Source organism: Rhinatrema bivittatum, chromosome 17 (assembly GCF_901001135.1).
Source record: "Rhinatrema bivittatum chromosome 17, aRhiBiv1.1, whole genome shotgun sequence".
NCBI lineage: Eukaryota > Metazoa > Chordata > Amphibia > Gymnophiona > Rhinatrematidae > Rhinatrema > Rhinatrema bivittatum.
In genome coordinates, this window is record NC_042631.1 from 34,994,589 (window position 1) to 35,020,558 (window position 25,970).

At 45.3% G+C, this 25,970-nt stretch overlaps 1 protein-coding gene across 4 annotated transcripts in view; it reads right to left on the reverse strand.

Moving 5' to 3' along the window:
• LOC115079304 (single Ig IL-1-related receptor-like) overlaps positions 1-20,795 on the reverse strand; it is a 65,229-nt gene extending 44,434 nt beyond the window's left edge. For 2 of the 4 annotated variants that reach the window (XM_029582730.1, XM_029582727.1), the window contains exons 1-2: positions 6,906-7,044; positions 803-1,120 (exon numbers count right to left, since the gene is read on the reverse strand). In XM_029582730.1, coding sequence (XP_029438590.1) covers positions 803-833 — 31 coding nt within the window. In that variant the 5' untranslated portion in view covers positions 834-1,120; positions 6,906-7,044. Of the gene's footprint in view, positions 1-802; positions 1,121-6,905; positions 7,045-20,540 lie in introns of those variants that run through there. The other 2 variants (XM_029582728.1, XM_029582729.1) reach the window with 2 other exon arrangements.
• Between the last annotated feature and the right edge of the window lie 5,175 nt (positions 20,796-25,970).

Consider the following 25,970-nt stretch of genomic DNA (forward strand, 5'->3'; position numbering starts at 1 on the left):
ATGATGCCTTCCTGCCCTGGGTGGTTGCCCATTTGGCCTACCCCTTCTGATGGCCCTGCCTGCTGGAACCACCTCAGCTGATTTGAGGAGTTGTAGCCTGCTGGTACCAACCTGGCTTGCAGTATTGCTAGGACTATCTTTCGTCTTCTGCCCTTTATTTTGTTCTTATCTCTCCCCTGGCAATCCTACAGCCTCCCTACCCTGACAGCAGGAGGACCATCTGTTGCAAAGCCTCAGAGCCCAGTTGATCCCTATCCTTCTCTTCTTAACCAATAGGGATGCTCTAATTTCTTTGAGTCCCTTCTTCCTTTTCTTTGAGGTCAGCAAAGAGTCTATTGTGAGCAGAGAGACCTATGGTGAAGAAGGAGGGCATGGTAGGGTGCTTTTGCATTTTATGTATCTGTATTTTATGAATGTTTTGTTGTAAACCTCCTAGAAATGATGATAGGCGGTCAAGAATGTTTTTAAATAAATAAAATAAATAACTCATGGTGGATCCCTCCTCCCAACAGCAGAAATGTTGTAAAGTAGAACCAAAATACAGAAAGGCAAACACATGAAAATATAAACAGAGAAATGTCAGAGGGACAATTATGAAACATTAAAAAACAAATCCTGGTTTAGACCTCCAGAGCAGAGAAGTGAATAACCTGGTGTGCAATTAGGCACTGGACTGAGATTGTGTGAGTTCTATAATTACTGATCACCAAGCAACCTCAACCCCAAGAAAGGGAAAAAGCAGATTAACAAACACAGATTCTGGTGTGTACCCAAACAAAGGGCAACCTCCATTCCAACCTACCTGCCATGGCCAGCCCTACAGCGAGGGACATGTTTTCCGCCTGTTCAGGTAGATCATCTGTGGGTTGCTTCCAGCATTATCAACCTGCAGATGGCGGAAGGTCAGGCAGGCGGCATCTCTGCTGCACAGTCAGCAGGGGCTTGGCTGTCACAAACACACCGAGAGCACGGCAGTCCTCGCTCCACTGAAGGTCAAAGTCCGAGGGCTTGGAGCCTCGCCACATCCGAAGGACAGAAGAAACGCGCCGAGGTCCCTGGCTCAGTCCATGCAGCGCAGTCGTAAGAAGGCTCAGATCTCGAAACGGGAGGTGTCCAGGAACTGAGGAGGTTAAAAATACCAACCCATCAGCAGAAAAAAATTAAACTATCTGGTTAATATGTTGCAGACCTAGGCTTAACCCTTAGCATGCTTAGAGTGCAAATGCAGAGGATGCCCCAGATCATTACATACCTGCTCACAGTCTGTCCTGCTAATGTTCCTCTCGCCTCCTCCCCACTCCCCCTCCATCCTTCTCCCTATGTTTTGTACGGTCAAAAGCAACAGGACACACAGAGTGCCACATGTATGATTCACATAAAACTACTGAGCCCCACATGCACAGTGAAAGAGAGGGAGACCCAGCGAGGGAGCGGCCTGATGGTTACAGCAATTAGGGGTGTGCATTCGGATTGACCGCATTAGTAAAACGCAACTCATATTTTTTTTTTACTTAAAAAATTGATTCGACATAAACTATCGGATTTCCCACATATCGAACATAGATATGTTCGATATGTGGGAAATCGCGATTGTTGAGCCAAAATAAAAATATAAACCCCCTCACCCTCCTTAATCCCCCCCCCCCCCCGACTTACCACAACTCCCTGGTGATGGAGCGAGGAGTGAGGACGCCATTTCTGCAATCCTTGGCGAGAAGCATGTGACATCGGCGGCACGTCGAGTGACGCCGGCGTCACGTGATTCCCGGCTCGTTCGCGCCGGACGGCTCGTTCGGCCCAAAAAGAACTTTTGGCCAGCTTGGGGGGGCCTCCTGACCCCCCCAAGCTGGCCAAAAGTTCTTTTTGGGCCGAACGAGCCGTCCGGCACGAACGAGCCGGGAATCACGTGGCGCCGCATCACTCAGACGCGGCGCCACGTGATTCCCGGCAAGTTCGCGCCGGACGGCTCGTTCGGCCCAAAAAGAACTTTTGGCCAGCTTGAGGGGGTCAGGAGGCCCCCCCAAGCTGGCCAAAAGTTCTTTTTGGGCCGAACGAGCCATCCGGCGCGAACGAGCCGGGAATCACGTGACGCCGACGTCACGTGATTCCCGGCAAGTTCGCGCCGGACGGCTCGTTCGGCCCAAAAAGAACTTTTGGCCAGCTTGGGGGGGCCTCCTGACCCCCTCAAGCTGGCCAAAAGTTCTTTTTGGGCCGAACGAGCCGTCTGGCGCGAACGAGCCGGGAATCACGTGACGCCACGTCACTCGACGTGCCACCGACGTCACATGCTTCTCGCCAAGGATTGCAGAAATGACGTCCTCCCTCCTTGCTCGATCACCAGGGAGTTGTGGTAAGTCTGGGGGGGGGATTAAGGAGGGTGAGGGGGTTTAAATTTTTTTTTTGCACATATGTACATATACCCAACTCATTGGATTTTTTTTATGTCCATATTGGCCGCAAGTGGGACCCCCTTTCGGACATAAAAAATATGAACATAAAATTTTGCTCTGCACATCCCTAACAGCAATTAAGCTGGGGAGCTGGAAAAGCTGTTTCAAGTCCCATCTCACCCACTTACACTGCGCGTGTGAACCTCAGGCAAGTCACTTGGAGGACAATTTGGAGAGATACGGACCCCGGTAAAATGGCTGAACTGAAAAATCCAGCTAACAGTACGCACAGCTTCCCTGGATCGGGGGTGGGGGAGAAATAAAACAGCCCACATACCCGTGATTTATTTTTATTTATTGAAAATAATTTTTAACCCCCACATATATATATATGCAGGCACGCCTTAAAATTAATAAGCATAGGATTCAAAGAGGTGGCACCAGCAAAATGGCCCCGTTTGGCCGGCTCCCTCAACCCTCAAACATCCACGTTCGCAGAGGAGTGGCAGATAGTGACAGCGATAATTATTTCTAGGAATCGGGCAGCCCAGCCTCGCTCTCGGGAACCCCTAACCACCTGTCTCCTATGTTTCCCCAGCAGCCGTGCGCCGGGGAAGTGGGAGATGGGCACATGGTGGGGGGTGTGCGTGTGGTGCCCTCCGTGACCCTTACAGCCTTGTTCCCTCTCCTCCAGCCCTTCCCACACACAATTAGAAATAAGAGAGCTTACATGAAAAAGGACATCAAGGTACAGTCTTATGAGGAAAGACAACACTTACAAAAACGTGTATATACTTACATGCACTACTTGGGAGCCAGCCAAAAAACGCTTCAAAAAAGACGCTTAGAATTTATATGATATTAGGCCTACTGTAATACATTTTAGATGTGGGCTTGATCCTTAGACAGGCATAAGTAAATTGAATTACAATATTGTAAACCTCCTATACCAAAACAGTGCTAATTGTCAGCCTTCAAATAGTAACAGTGTTGCCTTCCTATGAAAAAAGCAAGATCGCAATTATTACACCAGGCCCTAAAACACCAATACACCTGCTATTAGGAAATGGAACAAGCCAAGCTGCAATAGATCCTTATACACTTGCAGAATACTTCACCTCAGTCATATGCAGAATGCAGACAGTCTTCACCAAATACAGAATAAAAAAAAAAGATACCATGAAGCATAAATAGAAACCTGCAGACAAAAACTGAAAAGGAAACTGCAACAAGACAGACACTGTATATGGTGCAACAATGGAAAAACTGAAACATTACCATTCCTCACAAAACATTAAACAAAATCAAGAAATATAAAACAATCATAACAGTAAAACTATACTGATAAAAAGAATAAATATTTTTAAAACCAGTGACAAACAGAACATCTATTAAACATTTTAAAAAATTCCCCAAACACCAATAAAATATTTTAAAACAGCAGACATCAGATAAAATCCAATAATTAAATCCAATAAAAATGAATAAATCCCCTGCTTTATATACTTGGCAACTTATCGGCAATTTCCAGCCATCCTGAGATTGTTGTTGATTAGTGGGGATGGGGTGCACAGATTTTCTCCTTCTTTACATACACTCAGAACCACATCCCCATGCTCTGACACTCACATGCTCCTTGACATACACACTCACATGCTCTCTAACACACACATGCTCTCTCATGGTCTCTGACACACACTCACTTCCTGACATACACATACATACGTTTCCTTATGCACACTTGCTGACACACATGCCTGCTCCCATGCACTCTTTCGCACGCTCATACACACATGCTGACATACACATACATGCTCCCTTGCACACACTGCAGCACATACACCCTTGCACACATGGCTCTCATGCTCATACATGCACACACACAAACTCATTGACATACTCCTACTTTCACTCATTCTTTTCTTCTATCTCCTCTGAATATATTAAAACATTATTTTTACTTATATTGCTGGTCAGGGGAAATCCAGTCAGGGATTTCTGCTGATGGTGCTGATGTGGGAAAAGGAATTCAGGAAAGCCCCAATGCAGGGTGGAGTGGAGTGGAAAGGATTATCATTTTTTCACGGTCTCAACATTAGGTGGGTGCCTGGTTAGCACTGTTGCTGTTCCTAAGCCCCACCTGCGATTCCGGCAGGGCCGTGGCGTCACTCCTCCTCGGGGCGACATCTCCGGCAGCACTATTGCACCCTTCAGGTAGTGGCGCTGAGGCCATGTTGGCCATAGGGACGCTATGGCTCTGCACTCTGCCAGGAGAGCTGCTGCGAGGCCTGGCATCGCTCACTGCAAGCATGGGGCTGCTGTGATCTACTCTAGTCACGTGAGTGACCTGATCAGCCCACCGAGGCATGCCCAAAGCCCCGACAGGCCAATCCACCCCTGGATGTGAAATAGTTACAGCTAGCCTTTCCTGCTGGGAGAGGAGGGGGACTTTTTGACATTTGCACAGTTGCCATTATCCCTAAAGCTGGCTCATGCTCACTGGGGGTGAGGGCACTAAGGAGAAGAATGCTGCTATTGGGGGTGGAGGGGGAGAGTGCACCAGCCTTGGAGGGAAGAAAAGGAAAAGTGCTTGGGTTCGGCCTAGGGAGTATGGAGTGGGAGGGAGGAAAATGCTGGGGGTCTGTCCTGGGGAAGGGAAGAGTGTTGGGATACATCCTGGGGAGGGAAAAGTCCTGTCCTGGGGGGAAAGGGGGAGAATGCTAGGAACTTCCCCCAACTAATCCATAGGAGCCTCAGTATGACCAGAACTCAAACGTTCCCAAGTAGGCTTGTGGGGTTTTCAGTTCCATTTTGGTCTGCATGTTTCTGTTTCTAATTAGTCCCTTATTTTGTATTTGGTGAGGATCTGTCCGTGCACTGCGTGGGTGAAAGGATTAGTGTTCAGTTTCTGTGTAAGGATCTATAGCAGTCCAGCTTGTTCTGTTTACCCAGTAGGAAGTGTATTGGTGTTCTAGGGCCCATTGCGCTGTTGCCTCTTCATTGGAAGATTTTTTGCTCTGTGGGTCCTGGGTTTTAGTGCTGTTATGATAAGGCAGATTTTCTACAATGGTTCTAAGTGGAGTTTTGGCAGGATTTTGTGGTGCATCACAATGTGCCTGGTAGTAGTTGCTTCGCTTTTAATGAGATCTAGAACCCAACCTAATTAGATTAATCACATGCTATTTTTGCAACCCCCTACTGCTTAACAAGGTAGATTAATCAGCTGAGTAGAGATTGAGAGTCAGTTCTGGTAGAGGTTAAGCATTACTTTCATATAGATTTAAGGGTCACACTTTTCGAACCAGAGTCACACTTGTATGTGCTTAGAGTTTATAAATAATAATATTATCTTTGAAATTAAAAAATCATTTAAAAGCATCTCCCAGTTCATGGTGTCGTATGTTGTGTACAGTATGAGGGCATACTTTTTCATTTGGCCATAGGCTCCATATTGCCAGGGTACAGTTCTTCTTAAACCAAGACCAATTCTGGCCCCTATGTCTTTCTCCTGATTTTCTCAATCCCGTCTCAAGCATGTTTGCTTAATTTTTTTTTATTACTCAGATTTATAAACCACCCCTCCAGCATGGGGTGTGGGCGGAAAAAACAAACACACAACATAAAAATGCAGTCCATTATATAAAAATCAATTAACATAACAAAAGATAAAAAAAATAAAATAAAACAATAGGATTAGGACCATGTCATATATTCCGACTATAATGCACCCATACATTGGACATCCCTTCTCACCCTGAGAGATGAAGACCTTATGAAATTGTCACTTCATGATGATCAAAGCCAAAGTCTTTTCAACAGCAAATGATTTAGTCAACATTCACTAACAATTGAGAGATTCTTGTCATACTTGTGATCATAGGGGTGTGTATTTGTACACAAGACGTTATTGAAATGAAAAAGGGAGAGTCGCACTGGCCCCTTTTATTGCCAGGGCTGCTATGTTGAAAGAGTTCCATAGAGTTCACCACTTCCCTTCAAGGCCTCACAATCTCCGTCACACAAGGACATATGCGCAAAAAATGTAAGGTAATAAAGAAAAATATCACATTACTATATACAAGGGCACATGGAACGGGGTGAACAGAAAGTAAAAGCAGCTGGGAGAACTTTCAAGAGGGTGAAGCCAGAGCTATCCTGAGGTGAAAACCTGCCTCTGTGCTGTGGAAAAGCCCCGTCCACCCTATCTATCCCTTCCTCTGGATCCTCCCTGCTGCAGCAGGTCAGAGGCTCACAGGAGTTCCTGTAAACAAGAAACCGTGAAGGAGAGCAGGTGTGGCCCCGCTGACACCTAGAGAGCTGCATTCCTGGCCCTGTGATCTCTGCACCCAAGAGAATCCAAGCAAGACCGGCTTATCTACCTCATAATTTCTCTTCCTCCCAGTGTCAAGGAACCGTTGACCTATCCTCTCCAATTCCCCCCCCCCCCCCCCCCAACACACACACACAATATATAGCTTTGCATTAAAAAAAAAAGAAATTAAAGCTAGATTTTACCTGGAGCTAGCAAATGGCCTGCTGCGCCATGCTGCGTCCCTGCCACTGCTGTGTAAACACACCTCAGGCAGGGCCTGGCCTGGCGCGCTGGGTAAACATTCCTGCCTCTGGCTCCAGGTACTGCCTTGCTAGAAGGAAGGTGGGGGAAGGTCTGGGTGATGGCTGTGAGCTGTTTATGCATTCCTTCTCCAGGAACAGCGAGAACACCCAGACTGGCTAAAACCAGGGGAGGGAACGTGAGGTGCCCTACTCATTGGGTCATTCCTATGACTGCACTGGACTATTGGAGAACTAATTCAAGTGAATTAGGATTCACTGAAAGCTGACAAGGGAAAAACATTTCTACACCTAAATACCTTCTTATTAGGCCTGGCTTCCAATATACTCTGGCTTTTCTGTAAAATCAGTGGCTCCCTAGACGCTTTTTTCCTCCTATGAGGTAATCTCCTCCTATCCTTTGGGCATCCAGCCTATACAGAGGTTGCCACAACTCCTTACTAGGTTCACCACCTGACCTCAGCTCAAACAGGCTAATATAGGCCTCATTCTGCCCCACTGCAAGCATGGGTTTGTATACAAGGGCCATCACCTCATTAAAGTAATACCAGTTAAATCCATGCCTGGCAAAGGGATGCCTGGTACAGACCCCTGGGGTGGCTGTGCACGCATGAAAGAGAGTGGGAGTCACATGTAAGGAATTAGCTGGCTGCAGTGCACGGCTCAACATGCGATTGGATGCGCGTTTTGGACGCCCATCCACAACCCTCGATGCAAAAGAGGGGTTAGCGCATCCAACAGAGTGATTAGCTAATAGCACTCATCACGTGTAAATTCATGTTGAGGTTATTAGCTAAGCTATTTCCCCACAATGCAAAAAAAAAAAAAAAAGTGCGCCCGACTCACACATTTTAACTCTCCAATATTAATGCCTGCCCTGGAGCAGCCCAAAAAGTGTACAGAGAAGTAGAAAATACTGCTTTTCTGTACTTCCTTTGACTTAATATTGTGGTGATATTAAGTTGAAGAAACAAACAGGAGGACATCCTTTAAAAAAAAAAAAAGGGTGCTGGCAGTCAGGTTAGGAAAAGGAATGCTCGTAAAACTGAGCGTCCGTTTTCCTAACCCGCTGACAGCCTCCTCTCCCGGGCACCCGCTGCTGAGGAGGCGCTAGAGCTGCACGCTTTCCCCTAGCGTCTCCTTTTTAACGCGGCAGCCCATTGGCATGTTGCATCGGGCACGCTGGAGAGGTCGGTCGGCGCGCATTAGCAGAGCGGGTACTCAGTCACGAGCACCCGTCTTCCGCACGCCGATATCGCATCGACCTGAAGGATGTGACCAAGAGAGGAGGTGAATGCTGCAGCTTCCAGAGGTCAAGGGCGAGAGAAATCTTCAAAACGCTATTTCGCAGGCCAATGCAATAGCGAATTCCACTGAGCACAGTTCCTGATCAGAGGTGGAGTAAAGTTACCCACATCTCTGGGACTGGTGTTAGTCTCTACTAGTGCTGTGCACCAGTGTGGCCCTGGATCTGGAGGTTGGGAGTCTGGCATTTGGGGCTCCTGGACACGGGTTTTGTATGCACAACTTTTACCTTCCTAACATTTTGGAGCACAGCCTTTATATGCATAATGTAAAGACTTTTCTTTTTAAACAGGCATTTGGCTGAAGACCCAGGATTTTGCCTGGGTTGTCTTCCTTTTGATGTGTGCCCTGTTTTGCTGCTGTTTGCATTTTATTATGAGTGTGCTCCTGTAAATCACTTAGGCTTAAAGTGATAATAAATAAATAAATACATTCCTGCATAGAGTGCACATAAAACAGAGTTTATGCTCCCTTGTGTGCATTAGCCATGGTTTAGGCTCCTAAATCATTATTTGTGCACACACATATGGAGGAATAACCTAGTCATCAGAGCAGTGGGCTAAGAACCAGAGAAGCCAGAGTCAAGTCCTGTGGATGCTCCTTGTGATCTTGGGGTAAGTCCCATCACCCTCAGGCTCCCCGGGGACGGGAGAAATGTTTCCTATACCCAAATATAACTTGCCTTGGGCTTCTAATCAAAAAGTGTGAGCTAAATAAAATCAATCTTGTCTTATAAGCATAAACCATGGTTGGTTTGATTGTTTGATTTGAGACACACTTTTCCCACAGGGGGATACAATGCAGCCATCACAAGACAAGTGCCAGGTTTGTGTGCAATAACCACGATCAGGAACCGCTCAAGTAAATCTGCTGCCTGAGGGAAGGGATGAGATTCGACCCCCACCCCACAGGCACTGCACAGGCCAAATCAAGGAGAGGGGCTCTCTTGGCGCCTTCGGTGATTTGAAATGCTGCAGAAGGGGGCAAGCAGGAGTTATAGTTCTCCGGAGGAGTGGTAGATAGAGGGTCAGTGGTAATATTTTTTCTAGGAAGCTGGCAGCCCACACACACTCCCAGGAACCCTTTGACCTGCCTCCCATGTTTCCCCAGCATCTGCCACCTAGAGAAATGGGAGATGGGTGAATGGTTGGGGTCTGCGTGTGGTGGACTCTCTTCAAGCCGGGTATTAGGGTACTGGGCACCCCAGGCAAACTTTACAGCCTTGCACCCCCCACCTTCCCAGCCCTCACCCCACACAATTAAAAATTGTGCATTTATAATAAGATTTTACATGAAAAAGAACATTCATAGTCTTCTGAGATAAAAATATCACAACATGCATATTATATTTACTTACACTGCTGTGATGCCAACCAGAAAAGCCTGCAAAAAAAAGCCATCTGGTATTAGGTATATTGTAAAGTGAATCTGATGTGGGTTTGACCCTCAGAAAGCCATGAGTAAGCTAAATAACAATTACAATTATCTTCCATACCAAATTACAATAATCTTCCATATCAAAACAGTACTAAATGTCAGCACTCAAATAGTAATAGCCTTACCTATGAAAAAGCACACCAGGCCCTAAAACACCAATACACCTCTTATTAGTAAAACAGAACAGACCAGGCTGCTATAGATTCCTACACAGAAACTACATGCCAGCAGAATATCTCACCTTGGATATACAGAATAAAGTGACCATAAAGTATAAACATAAATGTGCAGACATAAACTGAACTGAAAACCACAAGAAGCCAGACTCTGTATGCAGTGCAACAGTGTATAAACAAACACCATCACTCCTCATAAAACGATAATAAAATCAAGAAATATAACACATAAGAACATAAGATATGCCATACTGGGTCAGACCAAGAGTCCATCAAGCCCAGCATCCTGTTTACAACAGTGGCCAATCCAGACTACAAGTACATATTATGTTTTGAATCGCTACAATGGCGTGTCCTAGTGACGGTATATAAAACCTAATAAATAAATTAAATAAAAAAAAAATGCCTGGCATGTACCCAAACATTAAATAGATTTCAAGCTACTATTTCTTATTGATTATTTAAACAAACTCCAAAAAATAAATATAGTTAAACATATATAACACATAAAATCAAAACAATAAAAAAAATGAGGATAAGAAAAGCCTGCTGAGCTGTATGCTATTCTATACATAAGGGCAAATGGGAATACCAAATCTCTTAGCCACATAAGGCATACATCAAATACTAGTGCCAAGCCCATACCCAACAACATTCCTAATACCATTTGGGTTTCAAGTGTCTTTATTGCAGGAATATCTGGTTGGCACACAGCAGTGCCTGTAAATATCACTTTCACCATGTATATTATGTTTTTACCTCAGAAAACTGAACTTGTAAATGTCATTTTCATGTAAAACGTATTATGCATAATTTTTGATTATGTGTGGGCTGAGCTGGGGATATGGAGAGGGGGCAGCAAGGCTGTGAGATTTATCTAGGGCACCTAATATCCTTGCACCGGTCCTGGGACTGCCAGCCTAGGAGATCTACTTTCAGAGCTGCTGCTCGTCTGTTCAGGAGAGTTTTCTAGTTCAGTTCCTGGAATACAGAGGTCTACACATCAGGAAGCAGGTAGACCTGGGGAGGGTCCCATCCTCTACCTCAGAGCTGGTGAGTAGTGGACGAAGAAAATCTCTAGTGTGTGAAGGCTTTTGCAGTGACGGAAGCTTTTGCACTCTTTCCTGTATGGACTGCACTCTTCTTATTTATTTATTTATCACGTTTTATATACCGTCATTGAGATATATCCCATCATAAAGGTTTACCCAATGTTCAAAATCAATAAAAGTAGTCATAAAAGAGCGAAAGATACAATATATACATAATAATAAATAAATTATAATTACGGCATTACTTCATAAAAAGATTATGGAAAAGGTAGAACTTATCGTATAAAAGAGGAATAAATATAAAAATAATCACATGCATTAATTTAAAAAATTAAGAATAAATAAAATAAGGCAGAATTAAAAAGATACTGTTCATTTGTTGCTGGGTTTGTTCTTACTCAGTGTTATGCATTATATTACTGAGTTTGTTCATGCTCAATATACACTTTGTGAAAGAGCCATGTTTTGAGCTCTTTTTTAAGTTCATGTATGTTTTGTTGGAGTCTTAACTTTTCTGGTAGTTCTCCATTGTACACTCTTCTGATTTCATTCATCTGCATCAGTTATTCCAGTAAATGATTTATTTTTGAGCATCAGACTATGTGGCAGTGTGTTATGCTTACTGGAGCCAGAAGACCTCCAAACAGCCTTTACCTTTCTCCCAGCAGGAAAGTTCTCCCAGGGATCATAGGGAGGTTCACACATTTGTTTACTACATTTTTTATTCTACTTGTAAAACATGTTATCCAAGCCATAAGATATTCTAAGAGGTCAATAGCCAAAGCGTGTTCAGTGCTAGTTAGCCACATAAGTGAAACTGCTGAATATGTGCCTACATTCAACACCATCATTTGGCTGCATAAGTCACTTATGTGGCTAACTCTTTAGCTGCATAAGTTGTGTGCCAATCCGGGTAGAGTGACTTAGCCACATAACGTAAGTGGCTAAATAGCAATATTTGATTTTAGCCACATAAGTTAACCGGCTAAGGGGGTCATTCTCTAACGCTATCGCACGCGAAAAGTCCCTTTTCGCGTGTGATAGCTAGCTCGGGGAGGAGTTGGCCCCCAGAAGAGGAGGAGTCAGGGCGGCACCGGGGGGCAGACACTGTGGACACATCACTGGCGGCGAAAGGTAAGATTCCTTATCGCCGCCAGTTTCGCGCCGAATAACTACACCTTTTATGGTGTAGTTATTCGGCGCAAAAGCCGGCAGCGATCGTACCGCGGAGGTGCGATCGCTGCCGGCTATCGCAGGACCGCCCCCCCGCTTCCCCCCCCCCCCCGCCCCCGTTACCGCCAGATTCCAGGCCTAAGTTAGATCTGCCATAGAGCAGGTCTAACTTAGCTGGTTATAAATAGTGTGGCTAAGCATGAATATATATGCAGATATTCAGTGGCATAACTTTGCCACTGACAATACTGTATAACTTAACCAGATAAATTGTACCTGGCCAAGTTACTTAAATGGCCAGTTTTGAATATTGACCTCAGGGTGTCTATTTGCCATACCAATCCTGAAAGTGCCAGAAGTTCTTGTAGCAGGTACAAGCTTTACCCATTGCTATGATTTTTCATGTCTTGTAAGATGAAACAAATGTACATCTCCCTGCAATGCATGACCTATAGGCTACCATCTGCTTTTTCAGGTAAAGATTATGTTTGGGTGATAGTAGCCTTGAACTAGTTATTACATCAGTTCAGTAGTCAACAGAAAGTTCATTGTCTACCTGTAGATCAATTGCATGAAGATGTGACTACTAGTTGAACAAGTCCATGTACAAATTTTATTGTAGCCCCCAAGTTACACATCCTATCATTCATAGGGGTCAGTCTATACTAGATACATTAATGGGCTATAGCAGGAGAGGCCAATTCCGGTCTTCAAGAGCCACAAACAGGTTTGGTTTTCAGCATAACCACAATGAATATGCATGAGAGATTTGCATGCACTGCCTTCATTGTATGCAAATTAATCTCGTGTATATTCTTTCTGGATATCCTGTAAACCAGGCTTAGTTGTGGCTTGAGGGCTGGAATTAGCCACTCCTGGGCTATGGAGATTGGGATATTGGCAAATTAGGCCAAGATCCATTATAACTGGGTATGGGGCATGATAGCTCGTCTCAGGTCAACTTCTCTGAATCACAGCTGAACTGAGACAGTGACAGGAGGAAAAGTGCTTTGCCATCAATCCCATCCACTCTGTCAGTGAACTGATGAAGTGAGACCTTTCATTACACAGGAACTTCACAACCAAAAAGGTAAAGTAGTAGCTGTCAATGCTGGTGCTTGCTGTTCACAGCAGGTGCTTTTATCCATAGTGAGGGGAAGGTACTCAAGGGGATTTCATTTTGAAATATCTGTGCATACTTTCGCATGCAATACTTTTATCCCTGGTCCCCTGTTAGTATAAATTTTCAAAAGGAAACTCTATGGGGAGTTTCTCTTTGAAAGTTCACTTGCACACATGTGGGTACAACAGGCCCTGCAACTAGTCTCAAAATTTCTCCCTACACATAGGGGCGGATTTTCAGACTCCGCGAATAGGCCTACTTTTGTTTGCGCTCCAGGCGCAAACAAAAGTACGCTGGATTTTAGTAGATACGCGCGGAGCCGCGCATATCTGCTAAAAACCTGGATCGGCGCGCGCAAGACTGCCAATTTTGTATAGCCGGCGCGCGCCGAGCCGCGCAGCCTACCCCCATTCCCTCCAAGGCCGCTCCGAAATCGGAGCGGCCTTGGAGGGAATCCTCTAACGCCCTCCCCTCACCTTCCCCTCCCTTCCTCTACCTAACCCACCCGCCAGGCCCTGTCTACACACCCCCCCCTTACCTTTCTCCGGGGATTTATGCCTCCCGGAGGGAGAAGTAAATCCCCGCGCACGAGCGGGCCTCCTGCGCGCCGGGCCGCGACCTGGGGGCGGGTACGGAGGGCGCGGCCACGCCCCCGTACTGCCCCGGGCCGTAGCCACGCCCCCGTACCCGCCCCCAAAACGCTGCCGACACGCCCCCGAAATGCCGTGATGACCGGGCCCGCCCCCCGACACGCCCCCCTCGGAGAACCCCGGGACTTACGCAAGTCCCGGGGCTCTGCGCGCGCCGGTAGGCCTATGTAAAATAGGCTCACCGGCGCGCAGGGCCCTGCTCGCCTAAATCCGCCCGGTTTTGGGCGGATTTAGGCGAGCAGGGCTCTGAAAATCCGCCCCATAGGGTAGATGGGCTGGCCTGCTGGTTTAATGGGGTGTTGCATTCTGCTATGCATGCAGGAGACAGATCCAAGCCTGTCTTTTGCTGTTCTGGCTGGGGCTAGGAATGCTGCAGGGGCAGCATTTAAGGCCCAGGGGTGCGGGAGAGGGAGTCTCTGTCATTGCACAATGGTGACACCTAATAGCCAGACCACAGGTAGCAATCCATGACTTGTGGTGCCCGGCCAAGAACCATCACTGCAAGGACTGGGCTAGATGGGAAGGGTGAAGCTTACAAATGAGGGGAAAAAGATCCAGGTAGATGCAAATGAAAGCTCCTCCTGGTGCTGTAGTCCAGCGTTTCCCAATCAGTGTGCCATGGCATACTATTGTGCCATAGCTGACATGCAGGTGTGCCACAGCTGCACTCTATTTTGCCTTTCCCTCTGGGCCTGCAGGATGTCCTCCCACCAGCTGGGGGAGTCAGAGAGCAGCGCTTATCTTATCTGCAGCTGCTCCTGCTTTCCCTCTGTAATGGAAACTGCATGGGGCTCTGAGGCTTGTGAGACCTGCTGGCCCTGTGCAGTTCAGCTTGCAGAGGGAAGCTGGCAAAGGAGGAAACAAGCAGCACTGGGTAAGCATTGCCTCCCAGACTCCTGCTGATCAAGGTTTGGGGGTGGAGTGGGGAAAGGGGCAGCTGAATGTGCCACTCGGAGTGGGGGAGAGAGAAGGGATGTTGATGATGCCAGGAGATGGGGGGAGAGGGAAGATGATGCTTCAAAGAGGAGAGGAGGAGAGGTGGAGGGAGAGGGAAGACGATGATGCCAAGGAGTGAGGCTGAAGGAAGGTGATGCCAGGGAGTGAAAGGAAAGGGAAGAGAATGTGATGATGCCAGGGGGTGAGGGAGAGGGAAGTTGATGATGTTGATGCCGGAGAGGGCAGGTGATTCCAGGGGGGTGGAGGGAAAGGGAAGAGAAGGTGATTGGCATGGGGTGGGGGAGTGGAATGAGAGAGGGAAGTTAATGATGATGCCAGAGGTGAGAGATAGGAGTGAAAGGAGAAGGAGAGGGATGGTGATGATGCCAGGGGGTGAGGGGGAGGGGATGAGGCAGAGGAAAGGTAATGATGATGCTAAGGGGTGAGGGAGAGGGGTGGAGGCAGTGGGAAGTTGATGATGCCAGGTGGAGGGAGATGAAAGTTGGGGATGATGGTGGTGAATGATAGGGAAGGTCATGATGATGCGAATGGGTGGGGGGAAGAGGTGGTGGAAGGTGATGAATTCTTGTGGTGGGGAAAAGGGATGGAGGGAGAGGGCAAGTGATGATGCCAGGGGATGGGAGAGAGGGGGAGGGGGTAGAAGGAAGAAGATAGTGATGATTCCAGGAGTGAGGAGGAAAAGAGAAAAGTTGATAATGCCAGGAGGTAGGGAGAGGGGTGGAGGGGGAAGGTGATGATGATGTAAGGGTCGTGGTGGTTTTCTGGTCAACCTAATAAATCAGTCACTCAGTACTGGCATCTGCCCTGACCATTTCAAATTGACCTCTATATTACCGATTCAAAAAATGAAAAATGAAGAATTCACCAATTTAAATAACTTACGCCCTATAGCCTCCATCACTACACTGGCAAAACTAACAGAATCAGTTGTCCTCCATCAACTAAACAATAATCTTTATGACAACGAGCCCCTTCATCCCAACGAACATGGTTTTAGAAAAGGTCATAGTACCGACTATCGAGACCTTGTTGCTATCATCCTTTGGCACCATATTTAAAGGCTTTGACGCTAACATGGGCTATATACTAGTGCTCCTGGACATATCAGCGGCCTTTGATACCTTAGATCATTCTATACTACTATCAAGATTACATTCTATCGTATAGTGGGCTCTGTCCACAGTTGGTTCAACTCTTTCCTTACCAACCATCTGCATCAAATAAATATTTATTTTTAAATGCTTTTAATTTTGAGAACACTACTTAGCTACTCTATCCTTCCACTTGGCCTGTCTTCCCTCCCATTATTCCACTTTTCCTGATTTATTTCACTTTGCTTTTATGTTGAGTACTGGTTTTGGTTTATTTTTATTACTATACTGATCATTTTAATTTTAGTTTATGATTGTGTATTTTATTATGTTTGTTTTATTGTAAACTGTTTTGATTATGTTCCCATATAAAAAGCGGTATATAAATAATTTTAAATAAATAACACCAATAACACCATAACACCAATACTTAAACAACCTCATTGATTACCCATTAGTTACCAAATTCAATACAAAAATCTTAATGCTCATCCATACCTTACTACACAGTACTACCTCCATATGGTTATGTTCCACTCTTTGAATTTACCAACCACCCTGTCACTTATGCTCCTCAGATAAAAATTATCTCCAAGCACTCACTGTAAAAACTGCTAGGTTAAACCTAACTCGCAACCGTACTTTTTTGGTTGCAGGTCCCAATTTATGGAATTCTCTTCCCAACTACATTTGTCAGCTCACCACAAAACATGACTTCAAAAAACAATCAAAAAACTTACTTGTTTTCCCAAGCCTTCCCTGATTTGCAATCCTAAAGTGATGACTCAACCTCATTCACTACCCCATCTTAATTCTTTGGGATTTGTAATTATTGTCCTTAATGTATGCTATGTTTTGTTTTTATTAACTATGTATGTTTTTATTTCTTGTAAACCGCCTAGTTCCACTTTGTGCGTATACGCGGTATATAAAAACCTTTTAAATAAATAAATGATGCCTGAGGGTGGAAAGGGAAAGGTGATGACAAGGAGAGAGGGACAGGGAAAAGTATGATGATTATAGAGGGGAAGGTGCAGAAGATAGGGAGGGAGAGAGAAAATGATGACTCCAGGGGGTGAGCAACAGGGGTAGAGGGAAAGGGAAGGTGGTAATGATGATGCTGGGGAGGGGGGGGGGGGGGAGGCAAGAAGAAGAGATGAAGAGAGAGAGGGAATGTGATAATGAATGATGCCAGGGAGTGGGGGAGAGGTAGATGGAAAGGGAAGATGGGTGATGATGATGATGATGATGATGCAGAGGTGAGAAGGTGGCCAGAGAAGGGGATGCTAATTCCAGGGGGTGGGGAAGGGGTGGAGAGACAGGGAAGTTGATGATGATGGGGGGGTAGAAAGAGAGGTATGGTGATGATGAGGGGAGGGGAAGAGATGGTGGGAGAGGGAAGATGATGATGCTAGGGAGTGGGGGTTTGCCGGAAGAATGAGGGCTAGAGAAAGTGATGATGATGATAGGGATTGGGGGAGAGGGAAGGGAAGGGAAGAAGAAGATGAAGGCAGGGGAAAGGGTTATTATGATGATGGGGAAAGGGGTAAGGGAGAAGGTGATGGTGCCAAGGGCTGGGGGAAGGAGAAGGTGATGATGATGCAAATGGGATGGGGGGGTGGGGGGGGGTGAGGGAAGAGAAGAGGAAGTGGTTTGTGTGCCACATCAAAGTGAATCCTGGGGTAGGTGTGCCGCAAAGCAAAGACGGATGGGAAGCACTGCTCTGGTCCATAGAAAGCAGTTCTGATTGAGCTGGAAGTCAAAAGGAGTAGGAGAAAAACTGCTGCTAGCAGGGCTGGCTCTATGGCGCACTGTGCACTATGGTGGGGGAGATCTGCATTGGGCTCCCAGTCTATCGGAGCTGCTAGGAACTGGGTGTATCACAGACATAGGAGCCGATGCAATACACTGTGCTCAGCCGAGTGCCCTGTTCGACCCGCAGTTGGGCTCGGGGTGTGTGGGCGCTACCTAATCCCCTTATGCAAAAAGGGTATTAATGCTTCCACAACACGTGTCCAACGTGTGGCGAAACTAATAGCGCTCATCACATGCAAATGCATGTTGATGAGGCTATTAGGGAATCACCTGAAATGTAAAAAAAAAGCACAGTTTTGCACTCAGAAATTAACGCCTGCTCTAGGCACTCCCAAAAGTTGTACAGAAGCAGTGCCAGCGGGGGGGAGTGGCCAAGATGGCGTCTGACTAAGACGTGTGTGGAAAGCTCTCCTGTGTGTTTCTGGAGTTTCTTGATCAAAGGGTTTCTTAATCTTCAATATTCATGCCTCACACAAAGAGAAAAGCCAGGCTTCGTGAAAGCCAGGCTTCTGTTGAAACTCCGGATGTTCAACAACCCACCATTGAGAAGTTTTTCACATCAACGCCGACTGAGCCGGGAGCGAGGGCCGCAGAGTCAGGAGGAGCAGAGCGACTCCCTCCGACAATGGCCGAGGAGATCTCGCTTAGCCCCGGCACGCCAGTCACACCGTCCCCACCCCAACGGAAATGGAGTACAGGGGAAGAACATTTGCTGGGATCTCCGGATAGCCCCTCTGGGGAAGCCACACAGAGGGGAATCTATCCGGAAGAAAACCGAGGCGGAGAAGAGAGAGGCGAGAAGGGGGAGAGCAGGCCGGCCCCCCCGCAGGGAGCCTACCTTCCCAGGCTTCGAGAGTCAACTAGCCCAGCTGACTCCTCGTTGGGAGAGAACCGGGACAATGCTGCTGAAGCCGCACAAGGAGGTGAACAAATCCAAGTAAGACCGTTTTTGGTTAAACCGGCTAGAATAACGATGGAGACTTTGTGGGAGGCGTTAGCCTCGATTGAAAGCGCAATAGTGGGATTATCAAAATCAGCTTTTGAAATAAATAGAAATACAAGATATAATGAAGAAAGGATTGTTAAGCAAGAGAAACAACTACTGGATTTTGAGGAGAAAGTAAAAAAGCTAGAGAAAAATCAACAGTGTTTAATGCAAACAGAAAATGTGCAAAATAAAAAGCTGGAAAATTTAGAAAACTCTTTGCGAAGCACTAATATTAGAATCGTTAATTTTCCTATTATACCACAAATATCACCGGTGGAATTATTTAAAAGTTATTTGACTGAAAAATTGAAAATTCCAAGAGAGGCACTCCCACTAGTCACAAGAGCTTATTATCTGCCACAGAAGAAAGCCCCAAGAGACCAAAGAAGTGAAGAAATAACGGCGAATGTAATGAATGTGACTGATTTACTGGAATTATCCCAAGAAGATGTAATCACAAAAAGAGGAGTGCTATTGGTGACTTTTGCCTTTTTGACTGAAAAAAATAATGTTTTCCGAATGTACTTTAGAAATAATGCAGAGCTTTTCTACGGACAAAAAGTATGGGTATATCCCGACATTACTAAGATTACACAAGACAGACGGAGGAAATTTATAAGTATGAGAGTTGAGGCGCTTGCTATCTGTACAAAATATACTGTGAGATATCCATGTAAATGTCACATAAAATACCAGGGAAATGATTATATTTTCTTTGAACCATCGCAGTTAAAGTTCTTTTTGGATGCTCACCCGAAGGCGACTGGATCAGAGCATTAGGCATAGAAGGCGGTTAACTTAGTCTTTTCTTTTTCAGTATTTCCTATATATCGCTCCTTGTAAATGTGGGCCTAACTCCCCCATGCATGCCTGTTTTATAGATGGTGTATAGATGTTTAATATATATAATCCTAATTAGGATTATGATGAAAGCCAGATTTCCTGTATTTTGATTTATATACACCACCTTATTACCTCACATTGTTATACTATGTGTAAAATTTTGAAATGCATAATAAAAAATAAATTAAAAAAAAAAGAAGCAGTGCCAGCGGACAGGCTCGGGAAGCAAAAGCTCAGTTAACAAGCATCCGTTTCCCAAACCCATGGCTGTGCACCGATTAGCAAAACGGACGCGGATAAATTGAGTGTCAGTTTTCCTAACCAGCAGATGGCCGCTGACAGCCAAGGACTCCCTAGCTCCCGCTGTCAAGGAGGCGCTAGGGGCGTGCAATCGACCCTAGCACCTCCTGGACAACGTGACCCCTAATTTACATATTGCCTGGCGCCCCCAGGGGAGGTGCCCGGGGGCACATTAGGAGAGCGGGGCGCGGAACCCTCAGTGCCTGTTTTTACTGCACTTTTTTTTGCATCGGCCCCATAATGTGCTCAGGTCAGGGCACGTGGCTGCCTCTGCTTTGCAAAGAGCGGTGATAGAGGTCCATCTGGCCGGAGGCACCCCTCTTACCAGCAAGGAGGAAATATTTGAAGAAAAAAAAAAAAGGGGGGCTAGGTTAGGCATAGGACACATTCACAGGTACAGATCTCTGCAAGCACACGGTTTTATTACAGTCGTACAAGCTCCCAGTGATTGTCCAGTGCACTTGGAAAATTACTTTATAGCCAGGCTAAACGCGTCATCATTTTACTAAGTGAAGCTGCTAGACTGAAAGAGGAAGGGTGAAGACGCCTGTGATTGAAAGGAGACCGTTTCTGTGCACGACAGCTGAAACAATGTTTGAACAGCGCTCCAGTGAGGAGCTTTCTCCTTCCGCTTCTCTCTACATAATCTGCACCTGCTCACGTCTCACCTGGTTGGGATCAGAGTCCTCTTCTGCTTCCTTCCTGTGACACATCCCCAGTCCTGCTCCTTGCCACAATGGCTGGCCTGGGGGATGTGCAGATAAAGAAACGAATGAAGTCCCACATTACCTGTGCCTTCCTGACCCCAGGTCTCCACCGTTCTCGAAAGCAGCGGGATGGGGCAGTAATGATCTGGTGACACTCCTGTTTCTGTACAGTCACCGATCCCAGGTACATAAGCCGGTGTTCTTGCCAGATATTATTGCAGCAGTTTTTTGGTTTTTTTTTTCCCCCAGTTATGATGATTTGTCCTTTCTCAATCAGCAGCAACAAGGACAGCTGTGTGTCTGAGCCAAGCACCTCCCCGTTGGGACAGCTCCTCCTGCGCAGAGGGGTGGGGACGGGCTGGCAGAAATTGGAAACTCCTGCAGGTCCACTCTGCAGAGAAGCTGGCAGGGGAAGGCAGTGGTCAGGCTGTGAAGGAATGCTTTGCACTGGATGTTGCATTTTGGACCTTTCTGGTGCAGAGGTTCCAGTGATATCAACTGTGCTAATGATGCCCGAAGGATGACCATAGGCTCCCTTCACTGGTGGCTGGAAGAAACCCAAGTTAAGCAACTTCTCCTGGCAAGACTGGTCTCTGTGTTACTGATAGCATTACTCTTTCTTGGAGTCTGAAAAATAAAAGCATTTTAAATGTTAGGGTACTTACTACAATATGGAACATTTACAAACTTATTACAATGTGGAACATGCGTAAACATTTGCACTTAAAAAAGACATTGGAGTGGCTTTGAAAGTCCATGTATGTAACCCCCCTCCTGTATTTCACTATGAAAGGGGTTACTAGGTGTGGATCATTCCACTTCAAAAGTGAACTCTGTTCCTGAAAGCTCATGCCTCAATAAACTGGTTATTCTATAAGGTACTACCCATCTCTTGTCATTTTGCTCACCAGACTAACATGGCTAAGATATGAATTACAATAACATGTACGTACTAGAGATATGCATTTGTTTTAAATGAATTAGCAAGTTCAACAAAATTCGTCTAATTCGTCATGGTTTGGGAGCGCTGTGAAACTAAGGAAATTTTTCCAAAATTTCAGAATAATTTCATATTTTGTGTTAGTGCGCACTAACATGAGATTTGGGAACCATGAAAAAAAAAATCTCGAACTGCGGAAAAAACACCATTACCTGTTGGGGACCCAAACCAAACCATGAAACAAAAAAAAAAAAACCAAAACAATACACATCTCTAGTACATACTGCCTAATCAAATCTAAAGGATCACCCTAAACAGTTTGCAATAGCATAAAAATATATTGCATAAAATGCAATAGATAATATAAATACCAAGTTCAATAATAAAAATAAAAAAACATTCAATGATCAAAATGTACTAAGCCAATAAATAATAAGCAATACTTTGGCACACCTTTAGAATTCAATCCTACTCTCACTTGGGAAGAGATCAGCAGTGTCCCAATAAATTATATAAATTAAACATTAATTACTAAATGTCCTGAACACTACCTTCCCACCCAACACCACTGCTATTGAGCCAAAGCTCAAACCTAGGATAACTGCCCTCCTCCCAGCTGGATCTACTATTTAACTCAGTCCCTCCCCCCTTTATGGGCCAAATGACAGGTAACGTTAAATTACAAACCCACATACGCTGAGGTCAATCGCTCCTGGAGGAGCAACCCCCTTTGGAATGCCTCTTTCCCCTGTGGCAGGCTGGCCTTCAGGTCAGCTTGTGATACATCAGTGGGAGGGGGTGGAGTCAGGCATCCCTGGGATTGAGCCAAGTGGCTGGAGGGCAGTGGAGGAAGGAGCATGATGGCAGAGCCCCTCCTTCCCCATACTGGCCATTTTCCACGATATCTGACTATTTTAAGGGGAACTGCTACTTTTTAGGACACCCCTTGTACCTGAAAATCCCTGTTTTGCTGTCTGCAGAACAGACTTCTCTCCTTCCCTTAAGTAACTTGTTGGTACAGCTCCTCTCCTCTTATCTGTAGCACCATACTGGCACCTGGTAAAATTGGCTGGTCTAGTCAATATAGTCCTCCCTCTCTCAAGATCACAGCAGAGTGCTGTGTGGCTCCCATGTCCCTCCTGGACAACCCAGCTGGAACCTTCTTCTTTGAAGTGGGCCGATACAGTTACAGTGCGCTACGACGGAGCGCACTGTTAACCCGCCATTGGACGCGTGTTTTTGACGCGCTAGCGTTACCCCTTATTCAGTAAGGGGCCGAAAACGCGCGTCCAATCCCCCGAACCTAATAGCGCCTGCAACATGGCAAATGCATGTTGATGGCCCTAATAGGTATTCCTGCGCGATTCAGAAAACAAAATGTGCAGCCATGCCGCACATTTTGCTTTCAGAAATTAGCGCCTACCTTTGGGTAGGGCTAATTTCTTCGGGAACCGAGGAAGTGCACAGAAAAGCAGTAAAAACTGCTTTTTCTGTGCACCCTCCGACTTAATATCATGGTGATATTAAGTGGGAGGTCCCGAAGAGTGTAAAAGTAAAGAAAAAGAAAAAAAAGAAAAAAAACATTTGAAGTTGGTCCACGCATGCATGAACTATGACCTATAGGTCAGCACATGCCCCTTCATTCCAAGCGATGCCACATCTATAACGTAGCGACTGGTATATGGAGGAGGGGACACTATTGTCCACATGAACAAACCTGGATTTCTATGTTCCTGATAGAAGGTGAAGGTTGTAGAGCGGGGGGGGGGGGGGGAGTTTTCAAGATGGTCACAATGGATTTTCCTCAGATATATTTGCATACACGTAGTCCAATTACCAGGGTAACTTACATATTTTGGTAACTGGGTCAATGGGACCTCTTTGTAATTACGTGTACTAAATCCAGCCACTAGGTGTCGCCATTGATCAATGGCTGAGTCGCCCCCCTTCCTGAGGGCTTCGAATGCCGCTGCCTGTGCAGCATCCCAGCCCCAGCCAGCCCAAAGAGTAGAAGACATGAGCTGGGAAGCAGGAGCAGGTCCTGTGCACGGTAAACTCTGATTTATTTTAGTCAGGGATAATTCTTTTGTAATGTCTTCTCTCTCACAGGCACACAAACTTTCATCCCACGCCTTTAATTCTTTCACTATTTGAGCTGTCGTCAGGAGGGACTCAATTGCTTTTACCCCAAGGTGCAGCTGCTGGAATCCAGTTCTGCAGTTTTAAAAGGTCATTCCTTGGCAGTTTTATCATCATGATAATGAGATAATTAAAAAAAAAAAATGGCTTTTCCCTTGAGTGTTTCTCCAGGTATCTGAGAAACCTGCTTTAGAGTCTGTCTGCCAACCCATCATCTAGATACAGCCATTGAGCAGTTCTTCTGTATGTGAATAACAGAACAGAGAGTTGTAAAGAATAGTTTTTAGTTGTTTTTTTTTTATAATTTATAGTTTATCTTCAAACAAAAATAAGCAACAACAATTTGTTTTTTTGTTTGATGTTCAACATTTCCATCCACCCCTCCTCTAGAAACCCCCTTCTTCAACCCGTTATATCTCAGCAAAGCAAATAAAAACAAATAAAAGGGGCAAGATGGCCGCCAGATAGGACGTGCAGGAAGCGAGCTCCTCCACGGCGGTTTTTCCCTTCGGAAGAATACCTATTGAACATGCCTCATACTAAAAGAAAAGGAAAGGTTCGGGGAGGCACTGACCAGTTCCCTGATGCTAAGTTCTTCTCAGCCGAGGATCGAGGGCTTCCTGACGGGGGTATCCACGACGCCACACGGGCCGGTCGCTGGGGGAACGCTGGAGGAGCATGCGTACTCACCCTTGACCTTGGATGTTACACTGAGCCCTGGCGAGCCGATACAGGCCGACACCTCCTGCGCAGAGTGTTCTTTCCTTCCCGGACCTGACCCGAGGCGGTGTTCACTCTGAGACCTCGGGCGGAGTACAGGTGATTACCGGGGGTGTAGATGAGGATACTACTGCCCCGAGAGGTATAGAACCCGGCGGTATATTCGAGGTGGTAACTGGAGAGTTAGACACTATCCCTGAGGGGAATCCAGGAAAACAACAAACGGCAACTTCTGGAGTGCAGGAAGAACCACGACAGGAAACCACAGAAGTTAATGTTAATCTGGGACGGCCTGAGGACATAACCCTTGGGAAGGTATGGTACGCTTTAAAAGCTATTGATTCTGCATTAAAGTCCATCGCACAGTCGAATTTTGAACTTAAAAATCAGATTAAAGAGATAAAGAAACTGTTAAAAGTTTTGAAGGGAAACTGCAGAGCCACGAGGAACCCTTGCAAAAAATGGAAACTTTGCAGAATAATTTTATAACATCCGAAATGGCCATGGAAAGGAAAATAGAGAAACTTGAGAATAATTCAAAATTACTAAATCTGCGTGTAATAAACTTTCCAGTGGTTAGAATGATATCACCTATTGAATTATTTAAAACATATCTGAAAGAAATATTAAAGCTTCCAGAGGCGGCTCTTCCAGTTTGTACAAAAGCTTACTACCTCCCAGGAGTAACAACCCAGGCAGAGAGAGAAGAGTTACCATCGTTGGATATATCCCAAGTATTGGAACTTTCAATAGAAACTGAAATAAAGGAAAGGAAATCAATGCTAATATCTTTTGCGTTCTTATCTGAGCGTAATCATGTTTTGAAATTGTTTTTGCGAAACAGACAAGCTCTATTTTATGGGGCAAAGATTTGGGTGTACCCTGATCTTACTAGATCAACACAGCTACGCAGGAAGGAATTCCTTGCTTTAAAAGAAAGGGTCACAAGTATGGGGGCCCGTTTTGTATTAAAATTTCCCTGTAAAGGTTGTGTTCGGTATCAAAGTAATAATTATATCTTCTTTGACCCCAAACAACTGCGAGATTTCTTGGTGGGACATCCTAATATTACTCCAGAAGTGTAATTGACAAAAAAAAAAAAGGGGTACCTTCCTATCATTTTCCTAAGTACCTTTTTGCAATCTATTTGCTCCTTTTGTTCTACTTGCCCCCAAATTTCCTATATTAAGGTATAATTTCCTCTGTTGCATATTGTATGTTTTAAAACGAAGAAAGGTGTGTAACCTTGTTGTCCTATTATGTTACCGTATTCTTATTATGTTTATTTCATATATTGTATGTGAAAAATTTGAGAAATAAAAAATTAAAAAAAAAAACAAAAGGCAAAAACAATGTCACAATTGTAAACAAGAGAAAAAACCAATAAGATAACACACACAGCAAAAACAAAAACAGAAGAAAGCAATTTAAGGTTTTGATAATGCAACCTAAGAATATAAGACTTAAATAATGGGTCAGACCAAGGGTCCAACTGTGGCTAATCCAGGTTACAAGTACTTGGCTAGTACCCAAACATTAAATAGATCCCATGCTACTAATGACATTAATAGCAGTGGTTATTCCTTAAGTCA